Genomic DNA, 21,573 nt, shown 5'->3' with positions numbered 1-21,573 from the left:
AGGACTCCTTTAAGGACTATCACAAGTTGTTGAACATCTACACCCTTGTTGTTGCCTACAGCTGTGTGAATTAGATTCTCTGCTATGTATTAATTCACACTTTAGGACTAAATGCATGCAAGCTGAGAGCAGTCTCTGGGAACTGGCTCATGGGCACATGTGTTCTGTTAAGTTGTAGGTGAACATATCAGACAAAACAGTGATTCTTCAAACAGCTCTTGTTTATTCACAGGCCAGAACAGAACTGAACTGAAGGGTTCAGCCAGCCTGCTTATATAGAGCTCCACTACAATGCAACAGTAACCACTTTCTGTAACTATCCAGTCACCGAACGTCACTTTCAATCCCTTATTTGCATATGTGGACCTGAGTGAAAACTATCTAGCGTATCCCCCTGCTGGCCCAGGGTGAGAACTTCAGTACATAACATGTTCCAAAACTGAAAAGAGAATGGTGAACGTGGAAGAGGGAAACAGGTCTGGTGTGTGGTCGGGAAGACCTTGGGCATGTCAAATATGGGAGTGGAGCTTTGAACACAACCTCAAGCTACATTTAATGGCAAAACACATATTTGAATGTCTAAAAGGAGCACACCTAGAAAACACCTCTGTCTGAGACATAAGAAGAGCTTTACTAGATCAGGCCAAGGGTTCATATAATCCAACATATTGGCCTTATGGTGGCCAACCAGATGCCTATGGAAAGCCCATAAGCAGAAGCTGGATTCAACAACAAGTAGGAGGGGGGAGAAGAGGGAGGGGGGAAGAGGGGGGGAAGAGAGAGAGAGAAACAAGTAGGAGCAGTGGAGTTAAAGATGCTGGGGAGCAGCTGCGAGACCAGGCAGACAGGTCCTGAATTAGATTGACTTTTCATTTGATTCTGTCTGAATTTACTTCCAGGTGTAAAAAAGAAAGTAAACCCACTTGAGAAGTGAGCACTACAGTATTGAACATATTGGGACTTACATTTGAATAAACATGCATAGGATTAGGCTAAAATCCAATGCACACTTATCTAAGAGTGATAATGTTGAATTTAATTCTAAGTAAACCTCAGGTGTGCACTGAATGGCTCAATCAGTTCTAAGTAAACCACTGGCTCAATCATTTGCACACTTAGGTTGGCCTGTTACCTTACTTAAGTGGGTTGTATTTTGAGTAAATATGCAAAGCTCTCTTAGCTGTGTTAGTCACACGGCTCTTTGCATCCTGGCCCCTCTGAACAAGCCAATTTAAGCAGGGCCTCTTGTCTGAATCTAGTCACCATCTTTACAGGTATTTCAGATTGCAACATAACTAGAGTTGGGTGTTCTTCATAGCAAGAGAGGAAGTATTTCATTTTTAAATAAGAGTTTTTCTCAGCAAGAAAGTTGCCCCTGAAAAAAAGAAATTATTTCCAAGGGTTTTGGGCAGTGGCAGAGGGCGGGGGGTGCGGGGCGTCCCAGGTGTCATCACTGGGGGGTGGGGTGGCAAAATGAGTTTTTTTAAAAAAAAATTGGGGTCATGAAACTTTTTAGGAGTGACGTGGTGGCTCAGGCACCTGCAGGTTCCGCGCTGCCTAAAATAGAATGGGACCTGCGTCTGCCTACTGCCACTCCCTCAGCCGCCCTACAGCTGAGGGGGAGGCGGCGGAGAGACTCCAAGCATCGTTGGAGAGGCTCGCCCCCATGGGTGGCTTGCCCTGCCCCTGACTGCAGGACACGCCTGCGCACCAGGCACCCAAGCGGCTAGCTACACCACTGGTTTGGGGTATTTTCAGATTCACAAAGAACAGCATCAGAGGCTCTTGCGCCTTTGTCAGGTATCAGGCACTCAGCCTTTCCTGTAATGGCACTGCCATCTTTTCCTGCTTAAAAAATAGCCTATCAATTTTCCACTGTTTTATGCTGTCACTTTTGGTTTTAATGTTGCTGATTAATATGAAGCTGCTTTATACCAGGACATCCTATTGTCTATTTAGCTCAGCATTGTTTGCTCCAGCTGGAAGTTGCTGCCAAAGTTTCTACAGAGATGCTTCCCACCATCATTCCTATGCAAAGGATGTATTCTTTCATGGTGCTATGACCATGCTGAAGGAAGAGAGCAGGGGTTGGCTGGAGACTGATGTATTTTAAAGTCAGTGTCATTCTTGCCATAATTGCAATATACTGTATTTATTTTTCTTTTGAAAATAATAATAATAATAATAATAATAATAATAATAATAATAATAATGGGGTATAGATAATTTTGCAAACAGGAAAGGGAATGTGCTCAGTTAACTAACACACACAAAAATGCATGTTTACTTTGGAGCAAGTTACACTATGTCCAAAGCGGTTTGCTTCCCGTCACATCTGTTTAGAATTGCAGCCTAGTTTTGGGATTGCACCTCTGGAACTAGAAAATAATAGCATAGCTACTTACTGCTCAACTCTATTTTGGCAGCATCATCTTTCGTATTATAAATTAACATCCACTCCTGGATTAACCTTTTGCCTGCAGTAATTATCAGCTCCATTCAAACACTCATCTTTGATTCATGGCCAGTTCTTGGACAGATGGAATAAGAAGGTTCAGCTATAGAGACATTTTTTAACCCAATTAATTGCCTTTTTTATTGCAATGACTTATTCCCCCCCTTTGAATTTTCAGTTCTAGCTTCCTGCATTAATAATAGCATTTTTCCTTAATCTCCTCTGAAGCCTTTACCTTTCAGAAGCTGCCAGCCTAAATTGGGTCAACAGCTGACACATATATTAAAGTCTTTTTGGTTTTGCCATAAAGGATCAGACCATTTGTCAATCAAGCCCTATCTCATGCACCCTAGAAATAGTTTTTTAAAAACCCATTTTTAATTGTAGTGCCATACAACTGGGAGTAAATCTTTCTATGTTCACCAAGGCTTACTCACTGATAAATTCTGAAAGCAATTCTAAACTTACTTATTTGTTAGTTTCCCAGTGATGAGGACCCTGTCCTTTGTTGTCAGCCAAGAACAAATATATCTGACAAGTCAAGACTGCCCCACCCCTTAATCTTGAAGATTAAAGTTGTACCCAAGCAATTCACTTTATATTTGACCCTATAAACCAAGGAGAGCACCCAAGGTGGCTGACACCCAACTCTTAAGGAGCAAAACTTTTGCCTGCAGCCGCAATGCTTAATTTGTTGAAATGTAGAAGGCATGCTAATGATAGGACTAATGCAAGCTTCTCTAGAAGCCTATGCTGAAAAACTGCTAAATGTAGCCAATTTGAATTGGTTTTAGCCACAACACAAAATCAGTACAAAATACGTTATGAAAGCAGTTGTGTTTGGTCACATCCATACAATACATTTAACACACATGGTTTCCCCCAAAGAATCCTGGGAACTGCAGTTTGCCCCTCACACAGATACAATTGCCAGCACACTTAGCAAACTACAGTTCCCAAGATTCTTGTGGGGGAGTGACCCACGCACTTTTAATGTATGGTGTAGACATGACCTTAGTTGTAGAGCTTTAAACGATGCGCAGCTGGATGCATAAACCAGCCACCTTTGACACTGTGATGCTGGAAAAAATGGAAATTTAAATAGCCGTTACCAAAGTTCAAACTGAAATACAGACACCAGTTTGTAATTGGACCAAGGAGCAGTTTAGAGCTGCAGCAGCAGCACCTGCTATTTCCCTAGGGAACAAGGCCGAGGCCGTTCAAATGCTGCTGGACTCCCATCAGACTCAGCCAGCAGGACGTAAGACCAGGAAAGAGTTGTACAGTGGTACCTCGGGTTACATACGCTTCAGGTTACATATGCTTCAGGTTACAGACTCCGCTAACCCAAAAAAAGTACCTTGGGTTAAGAACTTTGCTTCAGGATGAGAACAGAAATCATGCACCAGTGGTGCAGCAGCAGCAGGAGGCCCCATTAGCTAAAGTGGTGCTTCAGGTTAAGAACAGCTTCAGGTTAAGAACGGACCTCCAGAACGAATTAAGTACTTAACCTGAGGTACCACTGTATTCAAAAATCTTCAATACAATAAATGAGAGACCACATGGAAACCATTAAGAAAGCTGCTCACAGGAGCACATCTAATAACTGAATAATCTGGAGCTACTTGTTTTGTGCTACTATAGAATATAGAGTGGTACCTCAGGTTAAGTACTTAATTTGTTCTGGAGGTCCGTACTTAACCTGAAACTGTTCTTAACCTGAAGCACCACTTTAGCTAATGGGGCCTCCCGCTGTTGCTGCGCCGCCGGAGCACGATTTCTGTTCTCATCCTGAAGCAAAGTTCTTAACCTGAAGCACTATTTCTGGGTTAGCAGAGTCTGTAACCTGAAGCTTCTGTAACCTGAAGCGTATGTAACCTGAGGTACCACTGCAGTTGTAGTTCAGCAACCTGTGGCTGGACACAAGTCCTCCACCCTTGCCCTAGAACAATTCCTTATGATGTTGACATATTTCAAAAAGTGAAAATCCGGACTCAAAAGTTGTTGAGCTTTTTAAAGTTTTGCCCAAAGTTGTTTTGCTTTTCATTATTTTAGCCTTTTTGAGACAGATACAGATAGAAGCTTAGCAGCAGGCTCGTAGGCAAGGCAAAGCTCTTATTTCACGTTGAACAACATCACTATCGCGTTGTGCAAGTCTGCATAGAATGTGCAGCCTGTTTTCCAGAAGCACAGAAAAGTTCCACCCCTCACAATTAACAACATAAGAATAGTCTGCTGGATCCGGCCACTGCCCCATCTAGTCCAGCATCCTGTTCTCACAATGGCCGACAGATGCCTATGGGAGAGAAACCAGGGAGCAGAACATACGCACAACAGCACTCTCCCCTTCCATTCCAGCAACTGGTATTCAGAACATTGCTGCCTCCAACTGTGAATCTAATGATCTTTTAAAGCCATCCAAGTCAGGGGGCCCCACTGCCTCTTGGGAGAGTTCCACTGTTTGACTGACTATGCACTGCTTGAAGAAGTGCTTTATGTGTCCTACATCTTCCAACAACATCTTTTCTCAACAAAGACCAACTCTTCCCACCTCTGTAAAGGGCTGGAAGGCTATGGAAAAGTGCTATGGAAATGCAAAGCCTCCTGACTCAAGTAAACCCTGCAATTGTCATGTAAATGCAGACAAGCCAAATTGTTGGCATCCATCTGTTGACAAGCCCCAGCTGCCCCTCACTTCCCTCTACAGCACATGCAGAAAACCGCCTTCTTGACCATTGGACCCACTATTGGTCCACTCCATTGCTGGAGCCTGTCTCTGCATGCAGGGGAAGTCCCTACTAAGGTTACCTTCATCTGTTTTAGCCGGCCAGTTGAAGCCATTCTTGGGGTGTGGCTGCCATTGCATGCGGACAGCTTCTAGGAGCCACAGGTGAGAGCTGAGTGCAGGGCAGGGACCAAAGGTGAACAAACTGCCCCCACCTGAGGTACTGCCCCTCCCATAACACCCTAAATAATCAAGCTAGGTGTTAATCGTCACTCTCAGGAGCAGCTTTTTAGGGTGGGAGGCATGGAGGGAGAAATCAACAACAATCTGGAGCTCTGCCTTGCACAACTTTCTGCTAACGCAAAGCCACCGTAACTCAATGTCTGTAGTGCAGAGCCCGAGAAAGGAAGGCGAATGAAACCCATTGTTCTTATAATTAATTAATTAAATTTATATACCACCCTTCATCAAGAGGCCCCAGGGCAGTTCACAAAATAAAATACAAGATAAAACACAAGTAAATAATTAAACCAAAACAACAAAACAATACCACACACCCTTTCCCACAGATACATTTAAAATATGATATGAATCAGCCAAAGGCCTTGCTGAAGAGGAATGTTTTTGCCTGGCACCTAAAAATATATAATGAAGGAGCCAGGCGAACCTCCCTGGGGAGAGAATTCCACAAATGGGGAGCCACTGCAGAAAAGGCCCTCTGGGCCTCACGTGAAGAAGGACCTCAGTATGAAATGGTCCAGCTTTTAAGAACGTAAGTCTGTGACCAACCGTGCTGTTAGGTAACTTTTAGATTCAGGACTTAATGGTCGCTCCCTCCTTTTGATGGCAATATGTATTTGTTCACTTACCTTACATCGTAGTAAGTCAGCTCTACTTAGTTTGCAGGTTCTCCTGCTCGTTCTGCTGTGCAGGACTCTGGCCCAAACTCCTGCACCACCACCACCACAGACCACACGAGTACGGAGAGTTCTGGAAGTCACATTTGCCTCCTGGGCCTGAATTCCCCTACCCTGTTATCTGAGAACAGGCCTCCAAGGCAGCTGATGTAACAGAAAGGGAATGCTGAACAAATATAATAAAGGATTTTTAATGGTAAGTGATAACACATGAAGGCTTTGCAAGGGTAGGGGGCGCTATGATGTCAAATCTTTGCTCTGTAAATACTAATTGCAGCACATATCTATTGTACTAAAATCTGTGATCACTAGATGGCCTCATAACCTAATAAATTTAGGAAACTCTAGGCATAATGTCCCTACTATGTCAGTGGCATTAAATCTGAAAGGTTTACTCTGACAGGACTCTGCTGTTCCCTCATGCACCACACAAGGATGGCAGAGATCTATTTATTTATTTTAAGGTTGCCCCTGAACATATATCACAGTACAAGGTTCCAGAACATAGGCCTCTTGTTGCCTTGGTAACGGAGATGTCATTACAACAAAGTAGGCCGGCATTTCCTTCCTTACCAGTTGGGTGCATTGACACCTCACGGAATACAAGTTAAAGTAGCTTTAAGGTAAGAAGAGTTGATACACTTCACAATGTTTGCCACTGTTTCCACTAGGGTTGCCAACTTCTTTTAACTGCCCCGTGCCTGAGCATTTAATAGGAGCCTGGCACACAGAAATGTAGCCAGTGAGCCTTTTTCTGGCATGGAGTAAAAGTGAGAGGAAAAGCACATTTTTGTACTTGCTTAAAACGGAGACAACGAGAGTACAATACTCTGATAAGGGAGGGGGAAATGACATACAGTGGTACCTCGGGTTAAGTACTTAATTCGTTCCAGGGGTCCGTTCTTAACTTGAAACTGTTCTTAACCTGAAGCACCACTTTAGCTAATGGGGCCTCCTGCTGCCGCCACACCGCCGGAGCACGATTTCTGTTCTCATCCTGAAGCAAAGTTCTTAACCCGAGGTACTATTTCTGGGTTAGCGGAGTCTGTAACCTGAAGCCTATGTAACCTGAAGCGTATGTAACCCGAGGTACTACTGTCATATGAAAATACTGTAGCTGGAAATCTCTCAGCCTTGCTCTCATCAAAGGGAACGGGGCTAAGTTTTGGAGTCTAGATCAAGGAGGCCTTTCAGGCGAACCTACCGGGCTTGTACCCCTCATAACACCTGAAACATGGGTGACCCACCTGAGTGACATCCATGGCAGTGAAATGAACTTATTCACCTATACACCAGAAAACTCTGATCCTCCCTGGCTGGCTACCTGTCTCCACTACAGAGATTGGAGAACTTATTATGTCGCTGCGTCCTGGGAAAGCACCGGGTGGAAGATATGATCCCTCCTGAGATATTCTCCTCAGATGTAAATTGGTGGGCCCTAATTTTGGCCAAACTTTTTACTCACATAAACATGACTGGTGACATCCCTTCAGGGTGGCACACCAGCATAGTTGTACCAATCCCCCCCCAAAAATGCGACCTATTAGATCCCCGTAACTATAGACTCATAAGTCTCTCAGATGTGGCTTCCAAATTATACTCACAATATCTATTAAATAAAATTCTGGACTGGGACAGCAAACAAGACATCATCCATGAAGAACAAGCAGGATTTAAGAAGGGCCGGTGCACTACAGACCAAGTTTTTGTTTTGTACCACCTAATCCGTAAATTCACCAATGAATTTACTAGAAGCAATGCAGCTAGTAAGCCTGATCTTTATTAAAGGAAATAAACTGTTGCAACAAGGTTCCCACTCACCACACGCAGGAGGGAGAACCCCAAACAATGCTGTTCAAGCCCCTATATACAGTAGACTTTTGAAATTGCCCACCCTGTAGCCCAAGACTGTTGCAGGTAACACACCTGCCTTCCTGGGTCCCACTAATCAGACACACAGGAGCTGAGAGGAGAGAATCCAAAGTTCCTTTATTTTGCTGCACAGCAAAGTGTTCCAGCTGAGATCGCTCTCAAAAGTCTGTTCCCTGGGGTGTCACCCTTAGGAGTCTTTTATAAAGTTCAGAAACAATGGAAAACCTATTGTTATAGGAAAATCCTTGGGCTCACTTGGATTACCAAACAAAGACACCAGCCAGGAATATAGAAGCAAAATAGCAGCCTGTAGGCCTGGTCTTAATTTTAAAGGACTGTTACAAGAGGACTTCCAACCACCACATGGGAGAAGCACAGAACAAAGGATTGCTCCCACTTTCATAAATTTTACAAAGATACCCACAACACCCCTAAAATTACATCATGCATACATCACAAATGCACCACAAACTGAGCATCGGGTTTGTCCCCATCCTTCCCTTGACCTCCACCTCACACCCATCAAGTAAGACAAAATAAATACATACATCACAAATCCTTCCCTTGACCTCCACCTCACACCCATCAAGTAAGACAAAATAAATACATACATCACAAATGCACCACAAACTGAGCATCGGGTTTGTCCCCATCCTTCCCTTGACCTCCACCTCACACCCATCAAGTAAGACAAAATAAATATTGTGGGCACACGCGCTAAACCCTGTCTGTGGTGCCTACCCCTTTTCCCAAATGATAACTCAAGAGACCAGAGTATGGGTTCAAATTGGCCACAACTTTATTGAATTTTAGAAGTGGGAAACTTGGCACAGGCCTTGGCAGGTAACCCTCTCAGCCCGCCTGGCTGAGGATATGCAGGCAGTTGAGGCCCAGTGGGAGGGGACTGCAAAGCGCAAACTTACACAGCATGCCCTTCCACTGACCTCGTCCGGGGAGTTTGACCTACCTGCCGCTGCTCTATGGCCAGGGACTCCCGGTTTTGCCCTTTAACGGGCCCTGCAAGCGCCGCCGCATGGGGAGGGAGCATGAATGCACCCCCCCCCAACTTGATGTTAGACTAAAGGCTACCTTGCCAAGGCCTAAAACCGCCACTCGAGGCCCTAAGGGGCCTCGCCGCCAAGTCCCACAACCGAGGACCAATTAAACCCCGCAATCTATCTGGTCCCCAAGGGCTTGTCGCAAGTCGCGGAGCCAGAGGTCATTGCCCAGCGGGGTCAGGTGACCCCGTCCCCCCGGAATAGGTCAACTCTATCTGATGTGATGGTGGGATGTGGGATAGAGAACCCACCAATTTGGCGCATGGCCCTGTTAATTTTACTCACCGCGTAATTGAGGCGAGAGGGATTGGAAGCTCCAGTGAAGACGGGGTAGGAGATTGGACCAGCCGATGGTCATTGACGGGTACAAGACATGCAGGCTTTTTAGATCTGCCCTTGCAGCAAGGGCAATGCCTTTTTGCTCCAATAAATCGTTCTTCCCCGCATGTATAATCAAGACCCTTGGAGGGCCATGGGTCGCTGCGGCACTACGCAGCATGGGCATCAAGCTCCGCCAACGCATGCCCCGCTGGGCCATCCTATCACCCAGATCTTCATGGTGGGCAAACCTGTAGGACAATTAAATTGCAAGTGATAAGGAGGAGGAGCCGGGACGAATGTAACTTTTGTAGGCTGTCAAGCGCCAGTGCCCCAGTGTCTTGATGTGTGCGGGGTCCCAACCCTGTAACGCTGCTGAAGTAGCAGCCCTGATACGGAATGAGTGCCCGGAATATTCCTGGGGACTAACACCGCAAGCAGATAAGGCTTTGCATAAAACCGCTGTGAATTGTGATCGCGTCAATGGGCGCGTGTTTGAGTGAATGAAGAAAGGGCCCTTGCACTGGGGCCGGACCCTGAAGAAGCGGCGTGTGTCGCGATATGGGCAGGGGCCCGCCTGTTCCGTTGGGGACAGCGCGAGTGTGACCCCTTTGCGCAACTGGTCAGTTTTTGACGACCGAATCTTTACAACGTATGCCCAGAGAACTTGATGTCGTTGTCTGCCAACCCTGATTGCAGGGGCCCAGCCAAACACTCCCCAATGCGCATGGCACCAAAAAAGGCTAGGGAAAATGCTGCCCGAAAGAGACGCGTTTCGAAATTAGACCAGCAGATCTCTGGTAGTTTTTTCCAAATTAGATAAAGTATGTCTATGGTGATAGGCTTCCTGCCATCCTGTCATGGGGGAATGACACGCCGCCACCCACCCAGCCACTTCTTGACATGTAAGCTGTCACAGGGGTCTGGCCAGTGACGGAATTTACAAAAGAAAGAAATAGCTGCCCTGTAAAGCATTGAAGTTTTTATGGCAAGGCCCTTGCGCTTTAGGAGCACCAAGAACTGAAGCACCTCCTCCTCAGATGCGCGCCGTGTTGCAGAGCCACGAAAGCGCCCAAAGGCATCCCAGGCCCTGGAATAAGAACGTCTAGTGCAGGGTGCTATTGCTGCCAATACTCCCTGGTTTACTTCTCGCTTCCAAGAGCAGCAAATGGGGCTTGAGCCCAGGAGTCAGCCTCTTTTCTTTGGCCTTAGGCCCACCCCCGGCCCGGCCGTCCATTGTCCTCCCTGGCCGAGGGCGGGTCAAAGGCCAGCTCAGGCAGGTGGGTGGCACCCGCCCAGGTGAGCCTTGCTTGGTGCCACAAACCCCGCCCACCTGTGGGGAAGGGAGGGCGGATATTTACAAGTTCCTGATTTCCCAGGCCAAGTTAATCACACCTCTTTGTCCCAACCAAGAACCTAATCCATTCCTGGATGGTTTGCCATTGTCCATGGGATGACTGCCTGTCTGACACCCATTTCCAGGAAGCCAGTGATTACCTTTTGTGCAAGGGGCTGCTATGAACAGACTCCCCCCTTCCTAAGCCATTCCTTTCCTGAACAGAACAAAGTTGGAATGGTGCAAATCCATACGGGAGCGATTTTATATGACTTTCTAAAGTTTTCCCAGTGAACCAGTAGGTAGATACATTTATCAGTGAATTGTTACATTTGGTAATGTGCAGCAGAGGCCCTTTGGATAGAGATAGGAAAAACTGTGGTTAAGTGTTTTGTGGCGACATTTGCCGAAGTGATTGTGTTGATTTTGGTCGGGGGTCGGCAAGGTTTACCTCGCCTGGGCCAGTTCACTCCCGCAGAGATCAATCCATGGGCGCAGACGCAATTTTCAGCACCGCGGAAGCAAGTCCCCGCTCTGTGCTGCACCAGTTTAGTGCAGCGCACAGGGACTCGCCAAGTGGGCAGCTTGGTTCGCCGACCCCTGATATTGGTAGTCAGGGTGTGTGTGTATGGTATCTGCTGCAGGGGCAACCCCCCCCAACCTTTACATAAACTACAATATAAAACCAATCACAAATCCCCAAATCCCTCATTGCTTTATTTGGAAGCGAAGCAAGCACCCTGATACTGTTCAAAACTTATACTTGCGTGGCTGTGACTGCGACTGCGACCCTTCAATTCTGCTGACATCTCATTTAACTTGTTAACTCATTTAAAAGTTAACTCATTTAACTTCAGCTTATTTACTGCGCCTCCGCATCCCATAGCCTTAATATTGCTCTTTGCTAATACAGTATTGTAGACGTTGACAATGGCCCATTGGCAATTGGAAACTCCTTAGCAGAAAATGTGTCTGCTTTAAAATGCTATGCATGCACTTTCTCACTTTTACACTTTTGACCTCATGCTTGCAGGAGCCTTGCCAACAAGACTGTCTGTGGTATATTTGTAGATAATCTCGTCAACCGGATGTTCGTATCTTTAGCATTACATGTGGGAGATGAAAGCTGCTTGCGCTTTAATATTACAAGTATATAGGGGGGCATGCTGGGTCTATTACCTTTACCTGGCACCCACTACCACAAACCCCCCCCAAACATTATACTGATATCACAGAAGGAGGTGGTCTCCAGCAGAAATTTGAGTGTGTTGCTTCTCTCCTGTCTGCCAGGATACCTGATAATGCCTTACTTGATTGCATTTTCTGGGAAGCCTGACCATTCCTTCAAGATGGTAGATACTTAGTTCCTGAATCTTTTACGCATATTGATAGTGTGCTCAGCTTAACAGATACTTGCCAGACTGTATTTGAAAATAGAGGTATAAGCCCCTACAGTCAAAAGACAATTGGAAAGCTTTTCCCATTTCCTTCCTCCTTGCAGTGAAATATTTGAGGTCAATTTGGGAGAGTCAAAATGGCTTCAGGATTGTTCTCCTGTACTATTTAAGACGTGGTTTATATACTTCTGTATGCGTTGGCCTTGTACATTTATGAACATTTATTTTATATTTGAGAGCTTAGAATTTTCATAACAATTGTAAAAGTCTTTGGCTATATACTATAAAATTGACTGACTATGTATGTTAGGGAGGGGTGGGAGGAAATGGGCATGCTCTGTTTTGAGTGTTGTCTGCTCAGTCTTTTTGGAGAGAAATGAATACTGAGCCACTATTGCTATAGCAATAAAGACTTGAACCTTTCCATTCATTGAGTTGGTGAGGAGTTGCTACTCTTCTAGACAGCCAGAGTCTGCACAGACAGAAGTATATATCCAGTGCTTTTTTTAAATAGAAAAATAGGTACCGGTACTCACCATTAAGTTGTTACAGTGTGTGTCACACTTTTTAGCTACACACACAAAAAGAGAGGTGCCAGTACTATGTACCCTTGAGTACCCCCCCGGGGGGGGGGGAGAGCATTGTATATAGCAGTCCATTTAAGAACTTGCCTTTGAGCTTATTTCCCCTCCTCCCTTCCATTCCTTTTTCCTTGTGTGTCATGTCTTTATGTAAACTGCTATGGGACCCCTTTTTTTAAACTTAAGAGCATTTGCAAAAACAATTTTTGACCCTACCAAGCCTAGTGCTTGTCAAATTGTGCTGCATTTGACTTTATTATTTCATTTTTATACCACCCTTTCCCCAAGGAGCATAAGGTTCTTTTCCCTCCCTATCATTCTATGCACAATCAACCTGCAAGGTAGGTTTGACTGAGGAATAGTGACTGGCCCAAGGTGGGGATTTGAACCCGTGTCATCCTGGTTCTAGTACAGCTTGCTTATCCACTAATTACCACCACTGTGGGAAACCTCATGTCAGAGGTTAAATGTGGCCCTCCAAGCCTTTATCTCTGGCCCTTGGGACTCTGCCCAGGCTGCACCACTCACAAACCTTGTTTGACAGTCTTCTTGGGTGTTTTTGTCTACCTAGAAGTGTCCTTGGGCTCTGATATGCCTCTGGGCTGCCTGGGTGGTGACAGAAAGGTATGTATGTGTGTGCAAACTAGCCAGCCCACTCTACAAAGATATCATTTCCATTTGTCGCTGTGTCCAGCACTAGCATGTGTCCCCCATAAAATGGTCCAGAAGAGAATGCAACCTTTGAACTGGAAAAGTTCCCCCACTCTGGATTACACCATACTGGTGTAGCACAAAGAATCCTTTGTAACATTTGCATTGTATTTGCATTGTTGAACTATTACAGAAAGAGAAGAGGAGAGAAGGAAAGACTGGGGTTGTCAGTTTTTTAAACACTGGCTCCACTTTTCTGCCTTTAACTGCAGAATGGGACGCTGAGATGGAATAGGCAAAGATTATCTCCATGCCAAGAGAAGCTTCACCTGTTGAGCTTCTGTATGCCAGGCTGCAGTTAAATATACAGGGCAAGGATAGTTTAAAAAGCAAAACAAAAAAAATACTAGCAGAAAAGGCTTGGCTCACAAACGCAGGAGGAACGACAGACACAATCTGAAAGCGTTCTCAGAAGCTGTTAACACAGGGAAATTGAAGCGGCGGCTCTCTTAAGGCGTTATTGGACTCCAACTCCCATCAGCCCCTACCACCACGGCCACAGATGAGGCTTGATGGGAGTTGTAGTCCAGAATGTTCCACGTTCCTGATGCAGCAGCTAAACAAAGCAATAACACTTCCGGTTGTTAATCGAACGCGAGGGGCAGCCCATGCGGGTAAAGGAATAGGACGAGGCACCATAGAGGTTTCGGTGACGGAGCGGTTCCGGGATGCCCGCTGTGCTCCACCCCGCGGGTGAGGGTGTTCAAATGGAATCCGGAAATGAGGATTGTTATTATCACGTTTTCCTCTTCTTCGATTCCTCTGGCCAAGGCGCAGGTTAGCGTAGCTGCGGGTGCAATAGGGAAAGGCTTTAGCAAAAGCGAGGGGCCGCTTTGTTTCTGTGAGTGCAAATTGTTGTTGATCGCGAGAGATTATGCAAACAAAGGCCACTCTCAAGCGGTCCCCCGTTTCTCTCTCAGTGCTTAGTCGTGGATACCTTATTTCCTACTGGGATTGTCAGAGGGGGAAATAATCATTGGGAGCGATCACCTGCTTCCCAGTGGAATGAACGGGTTGGTTGTTTCTTGCGTTAGACCTCTACAAATGAGTGGACCTAAGTTTTCATGTACTGTACATAAATTTCAATGGGTCTACTCTGAGTAGCTTAAAGTTGGCTACAGCCCTAGGTTTCTCTGCTATCAGGTTGTAAAGCATCTATATATAAGCAGAAGCCATTTTCTTAAGCTAGGAGTTAACAAAGCAAACGAAAGCTTCTTGATAGTAGCATATGTGATATCCCCCTGGTGTTCACGTTTGACATTCTAGTATATTGTAATGTAAAGACCGCATTTTCACGGAAAAAACTGCTGAAAGAATTCATGATACGACGAAACAAAAATGCAGTTCGTTCAAAATTAAATGTAATTAGACTTCTCCTAACACAGTTTCCAGAGATATTGCCGAATTATGAGACGATGCTATGCATGTTTGCTCAGAAGCAAGCCTCACTATGTTCAATGGAGTTTACTCAGTAGTAAATGTGTTTACCCTTAGTCTGTTCCTACCAAAAACGACAAAGACTCCTGTAGCACATTAACAAGGAACAAAGTTATTAACTGCATAAACTCTCATGGAGTATGTTAAAGGAAGGTGCAGCTGTTGAATTTCTGCCTGCCCAAAAACAGGGAGAGCTGCAGTTGGGAGCCCTTAAAGCTCTGGTTCTAGGATATGGTCTTAAAAAGACATATGAAGCCACTCTTTTGCTGAAGCAACTGGAGCTGGGCATTGCCTGAATGGGGGTGGGTGGGGTTGTGAGTATGTTTTCTGTGGCTTCATGGAGAAAAAGGGGCAGGATGTACATGTAATAAAATAAACACGTCCAATCTTAAACAAGGATATCAAAGGAAGACCTTGCGATTGGTCTCCCATGAGTCCTGTGGAATCAGTTGCTCTTTAAGCAGGTTATGTGGTCTCTGTTTCTACCCCCTCACTTCTGAACTCTCTTTTTCAGACAACAACAGGAAGTTTCCACCCCCAAAGTCTGTCAGGTTAACAGTGTAATTTCCTCTAAGAGCAGCTGTCAGCTAAATAGCCCATGTTGCTTGCAAGCACAGTATGACTGAGAAGCAATCTTGTGCCAAGAGGGCCTCTCGGACCCCTACACTAGAAAGGATCCTGGGAGCTGTAGTTTGTTAAGGGTGTTGAGAGTTGTTAGGAGACCCATGTTTTTTCCACAGAGCTGCAGTTCTCAGAATGGCTTAACAGCCAATACCTCTTGCCAGGGAACTCTGGGAATTGTAGCTCTGTGAGGGAAACGGTTCTCGCAACAATTCTCAGCACCCTTAACAAACTGCTCTTCCGATGGGGAAGCCATGACTTGAAAGTGGTGTGATACTGCTATAAACATATAGTGCAGAAAGGGCCCAAGATAGGTGGAAGTTATGGTTATTTATAGAGGTATAAAACTGAGAAGGGGTGACATGTGACTGGAGAAATGGAAATATAATAGTTGGAAGGAGCGAGCCAAGTATTTATTGTATAGGGCATACAAACTATTGCAGAATAAGGAAGAAGCTCAGTGGTAGAGCACATGGGTTGCATACATAATATATCCAAGATCCAGTCTTTGGCATCGCCTGTTAAAGGGATCTCCCGTGAGCTGCCACCAGCCAGAATAAGCAAGACTGGCTGGACAATAGTCTTAATATAAGGCAGAGTTATACATTTCTAGAATAATTCAAAGAGAGCTTCTAATGCAAAATACTGAAAGTAATAATAATAGCAACCATAGAAATCTGTGGACATGAATAACTTTGGTCCATTAATTTCGGTGGGTCTACTCTTGAGTATAACTTAGCTGATACGCCCTAATATATGGGTTCTGTCAGTACTAATTGATACACTCAACTAATGGCATATATACAGTGGAAATATCTGTTCTTTTGTTTTTTTAGGAATGACTTCCCATTGAGTCTGAAAGCTATAGCTGATGGGTTTTTCTTACCAAACCCTGTCTTGACACTTTCCACTCCAAGGAAGCATTCCTGATGTGAACTCAAGCTGGGGAGGAGCTTGCTGAGAGCAGTAGAGGACATGGTTTTCATAGGCTGGAGGCGGCTGATACGCTTATGCAGCAGACGCATCTTCAGTACACGTCTAAAGCAAAAGGATGGAAGCAGCTGTTCACTTTGGAAGTGCTACCACCAGAAGACTTCAGGGAGTCTCCTGGATCCAGAGATGAGGCTGTTTTTGGAGAAGAACACAGAAGTCATCAGCAGTGGGAACCTGACACCAGAAATCAGGTTAAGACTTCTGACTCCTCGCTGTCGATTTTGGCATGACAAGGCTGCCTTATGGCCATATGGGGACCCGTACTGGGCAATCTATTGGCCAGGAGGCCAAGGACTAGCCAGGTATAAAACACTTATCAGCCCTAGAAGGCATACATGCCACATGTTCACCCTGACTTAGGTTTACTAGTGTTATGGAAATAGGGTTTGCTAACGCGGGTGGCGCTGTGGTCTAAACCACAGAGCCTAGGGCTTGCCAATCAGAAGGTCGGCGGTTCGAATCTCCGCGACGGAGTGAGCTCCTGTTGCTCGGTCCCAGCTCCTGCCAACCAAGCAGTCTGAAAGCACGCCAAAAGTGCAAGTAGATAAATAGGTACCGCTCTGATGGGAAGGTAAATTGCGTTTCCGTGTGCTGCTTTGGTTCTCCAGAAGCGGCTTAGTCATGCTGGCCACATGACCCGGAAGCTGTCTGCGGACAAAAACAGGCTCCCTTGGGCCAGTAAAGCAAGATGAGCGCCGCAACCACAGAGTTGGCCGCAACTGGATTTAATGGTCAGGGGTACCTTTACCTTTAAGTGGGAGGTCAATCAACCAGACAAGAATCAGCTAAGAAACTCTTTACTCCTGAACAGGAAGGGTGTGCCTTGCACCTATTGGTCGCAGAGGCAGACCCCAAACACATATAACACATAGCCTTTGAAGTAAACAACTCCTAAAACATCATTAGCTGTATGTTAGTCTTTGAGTTAGTCTGCAGAATTGCCTTATCTGTTCAGACAGTTAGCTTTCTATAAATGTTTCATGTCTTCCACGGCTCTTTAATTGTGTTCTTAGTTGTTTTCTGAAGGGAAATTCTGCTTCTGCACATAACTGTGGCATTATGGGAAGTCTTGCTTCTTTTCTCTGGCATTCTGGGAAGTCTCGCTTATAAGCTTTTCTCTTCTTCTGCACACACTGTACAAACCTGTTCGAAATACCAAGACATTCCCTCATTGCTCAGTTCATCTTAAGTTCATGATGACCTGTTCTTAATGCATAGCTGACCACATCTACAGAACTCGATTATTATATTCTTTCATGTTATGATCAATCATTAGTAATTGTTTTAGTTATGCTATATCAATCTTTAGTTATAATTTAATTAGGAGGTTTCATGCCTGTCTAGTTCCAGCTCCGTTTCCCAGCCTTTAATCTATTGGTGATTAATGTTTATATGCAATTCCCGCCTTGTACTTATGTTAACCAATCAGCAACAAGTTGCTTTGTGTTTGTATCAACCAATCAGCCACAAGCACACCTGTGGCAATGTTTGTAATATTCAATAAAAGAGAGTTCTCGGGGCTTGCCCCGGCAGACGCCTCTCATATGACACCTGCTACTCGTCTGTCGTGATTTCATTCCAACATCGCACCTTCTGCATTTCTCAATGCCCTTTTCCTTACATCCATCTTCTGCTTGATTTGTGACGTATGCATTCCTTATACCACTAGCTAATTCATATTCAGTGCTAGGCTATTGCAATAGACTTTGCTACGAATGTTTTTTTTTTACTGTTCTTGTTTTTCAAAATATACTCAGATACCTTCTTGATAACCCCGAGGTTGTCAGAGAGAAGAGAGTCCTCGATCTTGGAAGTGGTTGTGGAGCAACAGCCATAGCAGCCATGATGAGCGGAGCATCGCACGTTGTTGCCAACGACATTGATCCTGGTAAGATGCTCCATTGCACGTGCAGTCAGTCTCAGTGCATTGGGAAGAAGGGAGAACCATATGTGGCTCCAGCATGTTCCAAGGTAACATGATAGACAAAGAAGCCTTTGAAAGAACTGAGCATGTCCCATAGCCATTGATATGGAGGCAGGGCTACTTGATAGTGAAACAGTCAACACAGCGGTGTTGATCTTCCAGCTTTGTTAAAATGAGATAACCGTTTTGCAGAAGAGAAATGGTGTAGAACAGGTGTTAATTCACCCTCTCTTAAAGACATCCAGGATGAGCAGTTTCCCCTTGTCTGTCTGAAGGATAAAGAACCCTACACTGACATATGTCTTCATTTTGGCTGACTTTCCCAAAGTAGCTGGCATTCTTTTATAACTCCTCAAGATAAAAGGTAAAAAAGGTAAGACCCGCCCCCCCGGATGTCCAGTCAAAAGCAACTATGGGGTTGCGATGCTCATCTTGCTTTCAAGCCGAGGCGAGGGAGCCAGCGTTTGTCCACAGACAGCTTTCCGGGTCGTGTGACCAGCATGACTAAACCGCTTCTGGCACAATGGAACACCGTGACAGAAACCAGAGTGCACGTGTTTTTGTGTTTCTGTACCTCCTAGATCAGGAAATCTGCTTGTTTTTCACTATTTGTTCCAACCACAGACTGTCTGGTTCTAACCACCACAACATCTGGCAAGTTATTTACTTTGTCTTCACTTCTTTTCCTTTACTCACTGGAAAATGTTGCCCTAGATTTAGAGAAGTCACATGACTCACTCATGCTAAGCTTGCCAACTTTGGTGGGGGGAGAAAACCAGTGTGGAAAAAGCAAAACACACAGTGTTCTTGCAAGGCAGAAAGCAAATGTAAAGAGAAACATAGTAGTCTTTTTATATGAGCAAAGTCAGAGATTGGTTTGGGGCTGAGCCACAATTGAAGCCAAATCTCATAGTGTTATCTAGTGGTTGGAGGGCATAGAGCCCTCAATATGAACACACTTCAGGAAGTAGAAAATCATCTTCAATGGGTTGTAGATTCCACCCTGAACAACTAGATAAGATACTTACCAGACCATATTTAAAGGACAACGAAAGGCAGCTGTTTTGGTCCATTCAAAACACTAAAGAGATTTGAACTTTCCCCCAACCATCAGCCCCGACTTGGGGCCATTAACCATTAAACCTGCCTTACAGAGTGAATAACCAGCCTGTACCCAGTTTAGGATCCAATATAAGGGACCAATATAAGAAATACAACACAAATTTCACAATTGAACCCAAACAATACTACTATGGCTAATCATCATCATAATCATCATTATTCCACATTTAAAATAACATAATTAAAGAGAATTCTCAAAACATTGTGCTTAAAACAACTAAGAAGCACAAAAACAAATCATATGCAAAAAATTGAAATATATGAAAATGCATCATAATTGCAATATATCATATTGCAATCCTACACAGAACACATACTTAAATTGTTTACTGTGCAAAACACTATTTCTGCTCTCTGTTGGGGACCCCTTCCTCTTTCACATACCACATTCTTATCCCATAGCTAATGAAACATCTGGCATTCCAATTCCACCCACACAGTTCCTAGTCCTTTGATTCCTGTCCAGCAGTTAGTGCCGAGCCACCCAGATGCTGCAGATGCAGTGGGTGCTATTTCTTCTCACATATTCCCTCAAGTAATAGAGCGCACACATTAGTATAGGTCTAGAACTTAAACATGTATCCTAACACCTAACCGTCTATTATCAACTATTCCACACAAGCTGAAACCACTCTATATTGGTGATCAAGCTAGCTAATGGATGAGGGTCTTACCCAGAGTCAGGGATGTAGATGTTACTGTTCTCAGTGGCATGAACTCTGGTCTAATGGAGAAAGTGGTCCATGCCGACTTTGGTGTAGGGTTGGGTCAGTCAATACACTCAGTTATGTAAATGATATGACTGGTACGCTCCAGATGTTTTGGACTGCAACTCCCATCATTCCCAGACAGAGTACAAAATGTAAGGGAGGCACCAGGGACTTGAATGTGATCAGCCCATGAATTGTGTCCCTAGCAATACTCTGCCCACAGAGACTATAAGATAGCTTGTTAAAAACAAATCTGGCAAGGAAAGTATTGCCCAACCAAGGATCCAAAAGACTAGAAAGTTGACCAGTCCAGGTGGCATTACCAACTCAAAAATTTGGGCACTGATCTTTTCTTGTTTGTTTCCTTATTTCTCAGTTGCAGGAGCTGCCATGCTGCTGAACTGTGAACTGAACAACCTGAATCCTTTCCGTGTTCTCACAGACAACCTCATTGGTACAGAAGTAGACAACTGGGATCTTATTATCCTAGGGGACATGTTTTACAGTGAAGCTCTTGCAGACAGCCTTCATCAGTGGCTGAAAAACCACATCCAGACTCATAGGACTAAAGTGTTAATTGGAGACCCCGGCAGGCCCTATTTTGTGTGCCACAAAATTCAGAAGCAGCTTCTCAAAGTCAGTGAGTATGACCTCACCAAATCAACGCAGCAGGAGAACAATGGGTCCACCAGTACTGTGGTTTGGCACTACCAGCCTTGACTCTCCATGGACCTCAAGTGCAGAAATACTGGACTAAATGGCATGTCACTTGAACCACTAAAAGCCCCATTTTGTGGCAGTTCAAATTCTGACTGGTGCCAATACATACTATACTGCCTATATGCATTCTATCAGCATGCATACATTCTATATATTTTAATGACACAGCATGGTTTGTACCAGCTGAAGGTGGCATTTGTGCAGACTGGGACAGGCGTAATAAAAGAAAGCACTCTGCCTTATAATTCCCACTTTATTCAATGGAAATTATGTTTGCATGGCAGTATGTGGCTGAGTTTTGTTCTTTAGAAACATAAAGAAAAAAACTGTTTTCAATGAAGTCTTTTGCTTGCAGAGGATGGGTGTATCAGTAGTTGCTGATGTTAATTAAAAATGTAAAATCCTATCTCCCTTGTAAAAATTTGATAAACCACCTCTTTGTGGCAGCTCACATGGAGCTTTGGTTACATTGGAAACTGCAAACAGATGTACTATCTGCAATCTGCAAGTGGTATGTGTTGTGTCCCACAGGCCTAAATGCAGATCTTGAGTGAGTGGCTTACTGAGACCTCGAAAGACCCAGTTGCAGGTATTCCAAATGATCAGTTGTAAAGCTTTATTATAGAAAGACTTACAACACAATACAGAGATTCTTGCTGTTACAACTCGGGACAGT

The 21,573-nt window shown here is 44.7% G+C and overlaps 1 protein-coding gene across 4 annotated transcripts; it reads left to right on the top strand.

The window, feature by feature from the left end:
• The first annotated feature begins 14,038 nt into the window (after nucleotides 1-14,038).
• Nucleotides 14,039-21,303, top strand: ETFBKMT (electron transfer flavoprotein subunit beta lysine methyltransferase). 4 transcript variants are annotated; one of them, XM_028747020.2, is made up of 4 exons: nucleotides 14,039-14,147; nucleotides 16,265-16,723; nucleotides 18,179-18,309; nucleotides 20,554-21,303. In XM_028747020.2, exons 2-4 carry the CDS (start codon nucleotides 16,404-16,406, stop codon nucleotides 20,895-20,897), a joined length of 795 nt encoding a protein of 264 aa, XP_028602853.2. In that variant the 5' UTR covers nucleotides 14,039-14,147; nucleotides 16,265-16,403; the 3' UTR covers nucleotides 20,898-21,303. The 4 variants fall into 4 exon arrangements, with proteins under 4 accessions (XP_028602853.2, XP_028602855.2, XP_028602851.2 ...); XM_028747022.2 differs by having other exon boundaries at nucleotides 14,081-14,211; nucleotides 16,265-16,612; XM_028747018.2 differs by having other exon boundaries at nucleotides 14,084-14,211.
• Nucleotides 21,304-21,573: the final 270 nt, after the last annotated feature.

This window comes from Podarcis muralis, chromosome 10 (assembly GCF_964188315.1).
Source record: "Podarcis muralis chromosome 10, rPodMur119.hap1.1, whole genome shotgun sequence".
Classification (NCBI taxonomy): domain Eukaryota; kingdom Metazoa; phylum Chordata; class Lepidosauria; order Squamata; family Lacertidae; genus Podarcis; species Podarcis muralis.
The sequence above is the reverse complement of the archived record's forward strand: the minus strand, read 5'-3'. Positions and strand labels throughout refer to the sequence as shown.